This window comes from Athene noctua, chromosome 7, assembly GCF_965140245.1.
Source record: "Athene noctua chromosome 7, bAthNoc1.hap1.1, whole genome shotgun sequence".
Taxonomy (NCBI): Eukaryota; Metazoa; Chordata; class Aves; order Strigiformes; family Strigidae; genus Athene; species Athene noctua.
The window spans coordinates 35519035-35530162 of NC_134043.1; the positions used below are offsets into that span (position 1 = coordinate 35519035).

The 11128-nt window shown below is 37.5% G+C and overlaps 1 protein-coding gene across 4 annotated transcripts in view; it reads left to right on the plus strand.

Moving 5' to 3' along the window:
• Positions 1 to 11128, plus strand: part of MFSD6 (major facilitator superfamily domain containing 6) — a 30905-nt gene that overhangs the window by 12480 nt on the left and 7297 nt on the right. For all 4 annotated transcript variants that reach the window (XM_074910624.1, XM_074910623.1, XM_074910625.1 and 1 more), the window contains 3 exons: positions 4441 to 4538; positions 10048 to 10209; positions 10791 to 10889. In XM_074910624.1, coding sequence (XP_074766725.1) covers positions 4441 to 4538; positions 10048 to 10209; positions 10791 to 10889 — 359 coding nt within the window. The remainder of the gene's footprint in view (positions 1 to 4440; positions 4539 to 10047; positions 10210 to 10790; positions 10890 to 11128) is intronic.

Genomic DNA, 11128 nt, shown 5'->3' on the forward strand with positions numbered 1-11128 from the left:
GTGAACATTGTTTTCCACTAAATTCACAATTGACTTTAAAAAATTCAGGAGAGGAAAGATAGGGGGGATTCTGAGTTAATGAAGTCGTAAAGGTTTTTTTTTTTATATTTACTCAGGTACTCTGTGCAACTGAGCACAGAGCTCTGTGTGCTGTTAGCATCATGTACTTTCCAAATGCCCTGTTTATAATCATACAGTCATTGAGATGTAAGTATTTTTAAGCTGTCTCCACTCTTTTGTGCATTCTGTTCTGTGGTTTTGTTCTTTGGTTTTTTTGTTTTACTTTTATTGAGAAGAATTTTTTGATTCATTTGACCTCTACTAAAAATGTTTGAGATGTTTAGCACAGTAATTTGAGATTACTTAAAAGACGGGGGCTTTTTCATCCTTTAAACAAAGGAGGATCCCTTTACTTTGAGCCAGTCTTTTAGTCTCTGAATTTGACAATAATTAGTATGAGAAAATATGACACCTTGCATGCAGAGACTGGAGGAAGGATATGATGATGGAGGAGTGGTGAGAACAGATCATAATCTTGATAGCTAAAGATAGCTTGGGTGTGCTCTTTCAGTGCACAAAATCCAGGCTTAGACTTCAACTAGAGAAAGAATGAAAAAGAAATAGAAGGGTATAGGAGTATTGGCCAGTAAAATGAAGGATGATGTACAGGATTAACTCTTTTTCCTTTTTTTTTTTTTTTTTTTTTCCTTGCACTGTTAAGCTTATGAAGCCAAGATTGGATCGAGATTGAGTTGTTTAAATGCTAGCTCCTATTTGCAATGAAACATCATTTATACCTACACCTGGGAAATGCACATTAGTCATATTTTAATGTTCTCTAGTGCTTACTTGTATTTAGTCATCCAAGTTTATGAGATGCCTCCTGGTTGCCTTTCTTCTTGTACTTTTTGAACTTTGTATATGCATGGTTTGTTCAAGAGGAGGCAAACTTTTTTTTAAAAAGTGGAATGTGTAGGAGTTCATAGCTCGTATTCTTTCATAGTTCTGTATGTCTGCTGCCTTAGAGTACAGATAGTCAGTCTCCCATTAATGAGAACCAGTAGCCTCCAACTATGTATCCTTCTTGGAACTGTCTTACCCAGAAGCATTCGGGATTGGTATTTTTTAAAATTTTAATAGCTCAAAGTCCTTTCTTCTGTGTTGCTAGACTCCTAGATGTAGACAGTATTTCATCGGTCTTTAATTGAATGTTATCATCGAATCTTCCTGTCCCAATTCTTTGAAGACAGTCATGAGTACCAGAATTGCATGCACTGTCACAGTAGCAGAAAAAAAATCCTACTGACTGTCCTTTGTGGAATTGCAAGAAAACAGGGTTTACACCTTTGTCAGATAGAAGCTCAGTTTTCCTTTTCTGTCCTCATAAAACTTTCTGTTTGTACCATTGTATGTGTTGGAAAACAAGACCCTTACAATAGACCCTTACAAACAGAAACCTATTCTGTTTTCACAGCTGTTTTTTTAACTAATACTCAAATTATTGTCCAGGCATTTTAAGCATGAGCATACTAACTATGTGCTTATTAAAATGCCTGGTTTCTGACTTCATTAGCTTTGCTGTTCATACACATGTGTACTGCAAGTGCGCATACGTTATACATGCTGCTGGTATTTCTAACGTTGTATATTAGCAGGTCACTAGATGAATCTGGAGTAATGACAGTGATTGGTTCAGCTAGAAAACTGTTCTGGGATTGTACAGATTTACAAGGAGAGAAGTTAACATATTGCAGATGTTAGAAGGGTATTTTTTGCCTTGCCTCAACCAGGCACCTTCTGATAGATGACAGGGTAGATTCTCATATAAAAGTAAACTGAAGAGTTAAAAAGAAATAAGTCATGAGACAGTGTGGTGAAGGCCGCAAGCTCTTTGAGAGGATATTGCAATAGAAAGGAGTACAAAACTGCCTATCAAATATTTAGACACCATTGTTGAATGGTATCCTGTGTTGAAGCACTCATAACTGCCATTGAGTTTAGGAAGATGATGTTAATCTCTGAAAATAACCTCCTACTTGAGGTTAAGCTTGAATGTGTTTGTCTGACCACAATTCCAGCATGTGAGTTTTTATAGGAAGTGAAGACTGGTAGTCATGGCTGTAAACAGCTTGGTTTCCTTAACATAAATATAGATTCAGTACTTTAAATGTTTAACCTGTAAATTGAGTATTTTCTCTGTCTCTGTGGATATTGCATATAGGGTTCATAAGGAACATCTGCTTACATTTTCTATTTAGGTCCAATAAAGAGCCTAAGTGATTATCATAAATACATTTTTGAAAAGACTAAATACACAAAAGTTCTTGTGTGACGTACCCCTCCAAAAGCATAATTATAGAGATCTTCATAAACTGTAATTTGCCTAAAACTCTGTACACACTCTGACAAATTAGAAGGTAGAACCTGGCTAAATTTCTGCTCTTAAACTCTGAATCTAAATCTTTCTGCAAGTGCAACATGGTGGAAAAGCACAGGTAGCCGAGTGTATTAGTGGTGATGGAAAAACTATAAAGCAGGAGGAGACTTCTTCACAGCTCTGGTCTGGCTGTGATAAGGAACAGCTGAGATGGGAAGAAAGTTCTTGGTGTGCAGGCATGGTTTTTGCTAGACAAAAGTGAAATTAAGCTGCCAAGAACTGATTCTAAACAGGGAGCTGGGCTCATTGTACTACTGATGAGGAAAAACAAGTATATGGGGAGGTGATTCCTTTGTATCCCCAAGAGTGTGCATCACCCTGGGCCTTACTAGTAGGGGAATGAAGAAAGGAGCCTGCAGACCTTGTATGTTTGCTTACCTTTTGTGGCAAATTTGTCTTAATACACTTCAGAAATGTGACAGAAATGTACATAAGAATTACATTAAGTTGTGGCTATGAAAGGAATGAAGTTACTTGTTTAGAACAGAAAGCATTAATTAAAGGGTGAGATGAAATTTATGATTCATGGCACAAAGAACAATTTTGTTGTCTTTATTATATAATAATGAATTTTTTCATGTCTTCCCATATTTTCTTCAATGAAAGCTTGGACTTGTGTTGCCTAAAGGCAGCTTGAACCAGCTATTTGTGGACCTCACATGTAGCTGGAAGCAAGACAGCTTGGTCTGATGTGTGAATTGGGGAGTGGGGCAGCCTTCCTGCAAGCTTACCCAACTTGTTGAGAGTAAAATATATTGTCTCCTGTAAATCCATGTTCTGAAATGCATAGACCTGTCTTTATAATTTTGAATGTTTTGTGATATCAGTGACATGATGAAAACTGTGGTACTGGTTTTTTATCTGTCAATATGTATATTTGGAGACCTCAAATGTTAACAAGATGCTGCGTTTTTATGATTACATCTTACTCTAGATTTTTCAGTGGCTGTACCATTTAATAAAATCTAGGTCTGCTTTTGTAGAATAACTAAAAAAGCATCACAAAGAATAATGAGCCCTTTTACAGTGCCTGTGCTTACACCTTCATTATCAATTGCGTTTATTTTACTTGTGCAAAACCCAGGCGTCAGTCATGAAGCCAGGTTTGGACAATAAATCATCCTTGTCCTTGGGAAAAAAACCCACAACTTTAAAGGTTGCAATAGCATCTTTTCTCAAGCTAAAAAGCATGTTTTGAATTCTTTGTTTCAAAGATTCATCTAAAAATAAGAGAAAGATAGCTGGTTGAGTACGTACCCCAGAGATAAGCTAAGTTAAATCTGAAAACTGGAAGGGAAACGTCATCAGGTTAAACATGCGATGGGAAATGCACTGCACAAATAGTCTTTGTGCTTCATTGTTTAAAAAATGTTACAAGAGCTTTTTTTCTTTTCCTTCTGAGATGCAGCATCTGCTGCTTTTCAACAGGATAGTTAAGTTTTATCCTGAGGCATGTTGTTATAAACCATATTGCTTCAGTGGGATGTGTTTTTAGAGTAGTTCTGAGCAGTTTGCAGATACTAGAACTATAAACTTATATTAATTGGGGTAAAATTAATTCATCTAATAGCAACCTGCACCAGGCTTACATTAAAATGGCAGAATGAATCTCTGAATGATTAGAAAATAAGATTGTTTGAAGGGATGTTGAATGTACTTAGAAATGGTCTCTCTGAAATACAATCGTGTGTAGAGCATGCTGTGGAACTACAGAGCTTAGTTAAAAGCTCAGTGGATGTGCTGGCCCTTTGAAATTTTTTTTTCCATTAGGATTTTGAAGAGAGTGTTAATTTTAGCCTCAGTTTGAATATGTATTTGGAGTGGGCAAGAGGAGAGTTCATGTTTGGGTGTAGGACCTAAATAGTGTATTTTATGTTGAGCAAATGCTTTAGACTGGCAAACTGTTTGTACACATGCAAATGATTTCTGAAGCAGTAAGCTGTATTATACCAAAAAAGGAAAGTGCAAACTATCCTGACTTCTCTTTTCCTTACTTCCTTTAGAGTGCTTTATATTGGTCTTGCCTGTAATACGGCTCGATACATCTACATCTCCTATCTGGAAAATGCTTGGACAGTTCTTCCAATGGAGGTACTTCAAGGTAAGACAGTGCAGTAATCCCCTTTCAGTAAAAGATCGGGTGCTTTCATTTATCTTGTTTTCAAATGAGCTATTATTTAAGTAAAAATCTGGCATTTCTCTATTTTTTTGACCACAAATATCCCAGAAAACCCAGGTTCATAAATCATTACTGTTTATCTAGGGAAATAGTTGACGTCAAAAGGGTGGTTTTGCATTTGATTGTGCACAGTTTATTCAAACAGAACCGTGCAAGGCCAACACACCCTTTAACTAAACAAAGAGAAGCACAAGCTGGGTACACTCCTACTGCAAATCCTGTTTGGTGATAAATGTGAAATTCATTAAATGCAAAAAGTTGTGGTTCATGAAAGGATGCTGTAAAAAAAACCAAACCAGAACAAAACCCCCACATTTTCTGGGTCATTCCGTCTCTCTTAAAATATTCCGCAGCTTTTTAGTGGTATTGTTCAATCAATGCCTTTAGACTGTAGAATTAAATTTTTTAATAACTAGAGAGGAGTTTCTTTCAATAGCTTTATGCTAATAGAGCTTCTTTAAGATACTTGACCTTTAACCAGCTTAATTAAAGGACAGAGGTGTGGTCTATGAAAAGTAATTTGATCCCTGTTTTCAAGTCCTGTTGTCAAAGTAGTCTGTAAGATCTTCATTGCCATGTTAAAGTATGAATTGTTCTAACTTAATTTTATTACCTTTGTTTGTGTCTTCGTACCATTTCTCAAAAGCAGGAAAAATCTAAACTATTTTGCTTTCTGTTTCTTCAGTATTTGAAGAATACTGAGTATTTGGGTTTGTAAGCTTGCAAGAGAAGGGTTAATTTAAGTGCAGAAAATGTTTTCCCTGCCTTTAAAAATAATTGTACCATCTTTGTTAAAGCCGGTATTTTGGATTTATACATTGCTACTTAGAAGAATAAAACTTCTAAGTATAATCTGTGGAAATTTTCTATGTGCAGCATAATTTGAATTTGTATTAACTTCTACTCTATTTGCAGAAGTCTTTATAAGGTAGATCTACCTTGAGTTATAAAATGCCATTGGAGAGCCCTGTGTAGACCTCTGCATATATGTAGGAGATCTGTTTGTGTCCTGACTCCTTACCTCCTTCCTAACAAAAACAGTTTATTGTATTAAAATTGTCACAATAGCAACCTGCTGAATTTTGTTATTAATAAAACACGGAACAACTATTGACTTGATACTTGATCATTCATACCAAGTGTGAAAATACGAAAATTTTACAAAGAACCTAAAAAATGCGGATGTGTTACACTCTTGCCTGCTTAAACCTCTAGGGGGAACAATTTATGAATACAAAGCTTTGGATATTACCTTCTACATAATCCTGTTTTAAAGACACAACTCAAAATACAGGAAAAAACCTTGTGTCTCAACAATACAGCCATAAGTTTGTGCCCAGAAGCATCCTATAGGCTGAGAAAGAAATTTCTTTTACTTTGAATCTTGGTTTTATTGTGCTGAAATGTCAATATGAATTGCTTAATATGTAGGTTTGCTTTCACAGCAAGGCTGTGAGGAAGCTTTTTTCATGTTTTTTTTTTTGTGTGGTGTAGTATTAAAGTATTCAATTGAGTAATTGAGATTTAAAGAAAAAAATAAGAATCTTCAAAATAATACTTTTTTCATAAATTTATCTGCCAGACTTTCTCTATATCTGGCCACTGCTGAATCATGTATGCTAGGGTTAATCTTGCTATTTGCAGTTATTTATAGCCAGCAAATGAGAAAGTTAAAACACACACCCCCACACCCCCTCCCCTGAAAGCTTCTTTCTGTTCTACATGTGCTTCTCAGCCTGCATCTAGCGTAGTTTGTTACTGCCCATGAAGTCCATAGGTACCCTGTGTGTGTCTTATCACTGCTACTACATTTGTTGTGTTCCAGTAATGTTACTCCGTGTTGCCGAATGGTAGATCCAAGTTTATCAGAAGTACTGTCGACTTCTTTTTGTCCCCCTTTATTTGCCCTCCTCATTCTCACTGGTTTTAATCTCTTCTCGATTCATTATTTCTTTTGCAGCAGTTACCAAATCCTGTTTCTCTGGGCTCTGCTTTCTTTCCTACTCATCACTGAATCTGTCAGTAGGGATAAGAGGTGACACCTTAATGAAATTTGCTGAAGTGGAAGCTCTTATTTTTGTTAAGCGAGTTTGTTGACAGAGGGAGGTAAGACTTGTAGCTGTTTTGCACATGTAAGGTTAGGAGTATTTAAAAACAAAAAAGGAGTAGATTGTGCAGAACATGTGGGTACCATGTGAGCCATGTGACTGCATCGAGTTGATGGGTCTTTTAAATCCCTTGGTGAAGTCCTTGTTGTAATTGTACATAAGTCTTTTTCCAGGAAGCTGTCAAATTCTGTGTAAATTCCAGTTCCATCAGCTGGAGGGGTTTTAAGGTCAACAACAGTTTCGTCTGACTTCTGTAAAGAATTTATTTTTCTTTTGAATATGTTTCTGCAATAGAAGGATTATCCCCATGTGTTGTGCTGAAGGGCATGGAGAGATTTCGAGAAAATGACTCTGCAGACTGAATCTATTGATTGTAATAAGAACCATGCTGTGTCTCAGTTGCTGTCTGGAACTGGGATGGGGAGGATTTTTTAAGTGCATTGCACTCTCAGAGGAGTAAATGAGGAGATTTAAACTCACTTCTTAATTTAGAGTTTTGAATCTGTATGCTGTATTGACTTGCACATGCAATGTATGAAAATAGCTTTGGCTGAACCTTTAATAACTGAAAATTTCAAGACATCCTTGTGGGCAAATGCATATAGTGTATATATATGTCATTAGCCTGCGAACACACAAGCAGTCTTGTTTATTTTGCACAGATCAAATTCTGATATGCTAGTTGGCTGCAACTTACTGTTCCAGAGCAATGGTCCAAATTCTCTGGTAACAGCCGTGCTAGCTCACCAATTTGGATAACAATAATTTTCTAAATTACAAAACTGTACCGATAACTTGAAAATGATCTTGACACTTATCCAACAAACTCCAAGCAGTATTATAAGGGACTCGTACTGATGATCCAGTAATACAGTTCTGTCTAGAGAGCAAAAAGCTTGGGTCTTTTACTGGCAATAATTAGGATGTATCTCTCAAAATAAATTTGGCTCCCCAGATTTTCAACTCTTGGTTTGTATGTAATTTATCTTAAGTTTGCTAAACATTATTATTCTAAGCATAATGCTAGGGTTGTTACAACTGTTGGAGCCATAGTCCAGATGGTGAAATGGTGGTTAGTGATTTTAGCAAATATATATATTGTGAACAACTTATTTTTAAAAGAATTGTGATTTAGCAGTAATCCAGACCAGAGTTCTTATTAAAGTTGTTGTAAAAATTGTTCCAAATAGTCACTGTTGTATAAATAATGACAATAAAAATCAGGTTAGTAATGTACATATAAAAAAAAAAAAAACCACCTGTACTTTCTGTACCTTTAAAGGCAAGTGAAGTAAGCTGGTTTATAGGTATGGATTTGCTCTCAGAGGAACTGGGAACACTATGTTCTACCTGGATTGCTTAGTAAAGGTGAAAACATCAAAGAACCTGTTGGTTAAGTTATGGCCTTTGTTTTCAAACAAATAACAGTAGTATTGTGTTTCACGGTTCAAATAATTTCTGATGTGTTTTTGATTTGCCTGGCTTTAAAACTTGACTTATTCTTTAATAGCTGATAAAACAGAATGTTTTATATTAATTGATAACTTTTCTGGAACAAAAGCCATATTATGTTTATTTGATTAGCTTTGCTTTATTATTGGGTTGATATTTTCAGTACATACGTGGGTCTGCATTAGAAAAAAGTAGGTATTCAGTGAGCTTTAAAACTCTGGGCTTTTTTGTATGGAAAACCTGAGTTTTCAGGCCTGAAACTGTAAATGGAATGGTAAAATACACTCATCCTAATTTAAGCTTTTTATTTTTCAACTAGGTGAATGTAGTATTACCAAAACCAGCTCCGCAATGTATAAAGGTGGTCTTCACAAACCCAAAGCTTGAGAAATTTTCATTTAGATTTGGAGTGAAATTGAACAGACTTGTGGACTTCTAACATGTCTGTACCTGAACTTTTCAATTCCATACAGTGCTATTTATCTTTTTACGACTAAGCAATGTCCAAGTTATTCTGTATTACAAAATCATCTGTTTTTTTCTCTTGTTAGTTTTCAGCCTAAATGCCTAAGTAATTATTGAGTGTCCAGCTGTTCATTAGTAAGTCAAGTATAGAGGACAGAAACATGTTGACTGAATCATCAATTGTGCCAACATTTTTTTAAAAACGAGTCAGTAGAGCTTAGGCATTGGTAAACTGTGATGACTATTTTTAATACCACTCAAATAAGAAAAAATTATTCCCACTCAGTCTGAGGGTGGCAGAATAGTTCAGGCTTATTTAATGTGTGACAAGCTACAAAACTGTTTTGTTTTTCCAACTTCTCCACAACCCTGCCTTTTTCTGTCCTGTTCTTCACTCCACCAAAACCCCACCAAGCGGGTGCTCAGAGATGAGGGCTCCACCTGCAGCCTGTTTCTGCGTGCTGATGGTCACTCACTGTCTTTCCCCTTACTTGTCCTTCTTCTGGGGTAGGAAAAAATGTTCATAACCCTGAATCTACAAGGCACATGCCAGAAAGAGACTTCCCAGACGTCTGCTGGGGAGCTGGGGCTGTCTTGGATAGGTGGCCGTTGTTCACAGCAGTGAGGACCGACCTCTGCTGCACTCGGTCCCCAGAGCGGGAGTGGGTGAAATCCGAGGCGGCGGCAGCGCCTACGCAGGATGCGGTCATAGCGGGAGGAAGGGCATGCTGACTCTGCCTCTGAACAGCAGGCGTGAAAATCGGCATCTTTGGCCTGTCCCGAGGAGCTTGTGTGCTTTTCCCCTCCAGACCATTCAGTGCTAAATGCAGAGTGTGTTGGTGTTGAGTTCAGTAAGAGGTTGTGTGGGGGTGGTTGGTTTTGGGGGGCGGTGAGAAGGGCGGGAGGGGGTTAATTCTTGCCTCTGAAATAAGGTGGATATTTCTGATATTGTTTGGCTTTTATGACCTTTGCACTGCCTACATTTTGGCAGTAAGGAAACTGCTGAGAGGCATCAATACTTTAATAGCCTGCAGCTTATGAAATCCGAGAATATATTTCAAAGGCCCTGGGTCACTCTCAAAGGGACAAGGAATCTGGCAGAGAGACTTTTAAGGGACTGTATTTAGTCTTCCTGGGGACTGTGTCTCAAGAAGAGAAGTGAGGTCATCTCAGAGGGAGAAAGAGCTATTGACAGACTCTGCAGAAGAAGGAGTCGTCGCGTCTCCCTGTGGCTTGGTTGCCAGTATCACATTACCAAAAGCTGATTTGTACTTCAGAAGCATTTGTCAGTGAGGGGATTTTGTTGTTTTTCCCTAACGCATGCTCGAACTGACAAGTGCAGTTGCTCTGATGTTGTGGTAGTAGACTCAGGACCCTGTACTCTTCACAATGTTTCGTCTCTCTAGGTGTCACACATGCGGCTATATGGGCAGCTTGTATTTCGTACCTTAGCGCAGCAGTGCCTCCGGAGCTGAGAACGTCAGCCCAGGGAATCCTGCAAGGTCTCCACTTGGGGCTGGGCAGAGGATGCGGGGCAATGGTTGGAGGTGTTTTGGTCAATTACTTCGGTAAGCAAAAATTGTATCAAATTATTTTATTTATTAAAGTTCTTTTTTTTACGGAACTACCAGCTTGAAACTTACTGATGCTTAAGGTATTGTTATGTTTTATAGAGTAATGCACTTTGTATAAATCATGGAATCATAGAACTGCTTGGGCTGGGGGGGGACCTCAGGAGATCTCCAGTCCAGGCCCCTGATCAAAGCAAGGTTAGCCCTGAATTCAGACAAGGCTGCTTATGACTTTGTCCTGTCAGTGTTACAGATTGATTAAATATGTTATGCCTAGATATTTTTAGTATTGTGTGAGCCAATCTCCAATCTGATCCTGAAGTAAGATGAATGAGTCCTTTGTGAGAGAATAGGTTGATGCTATGAAGCCTCTTAATGAACAAATGAGAATCTAATTACTTGGTTAAAAACCCTTTGTAAAGCCTGTTGAAGAAGTGTTGGGGGAGGAAAATTTAATGAAACAAGCTAATAAGAGTCTACATGGGACAATACATACCCAAGGAGCACATAATGCTGACTCATCTTATATTACTTTATTAAGTAAGTAGATTATAAAAAAAACCCCCATCTCATTACAGGTCCTGCTGCCACATTCAGAGGAATAGGGATGGCTTGTTTAGTGATTCTTCTTCTGTTTGCACTGATCCAGTGGCTTTTGGTTCCTGATGAAGAAGAAGGTAAATATTCATGTCACTGAGACCTTTTTTCACTAGCTCTAATTCTGTAATGTATCTCTGAAACTGCTCCTGGCAGCTTTAATTGTGTATGTTTAGTATCTTTACAAAACTGTTTTCAAGTAAGAAGTTTTTTCCTGAGCAACGATAGAAATTGAGGTGATGTGCTCCTGTTCTAAGAAGGGCAGCATGAGTTCTTGGATGTCAATAGGAGGAAAGCATAACATTTTACTACCTGTATG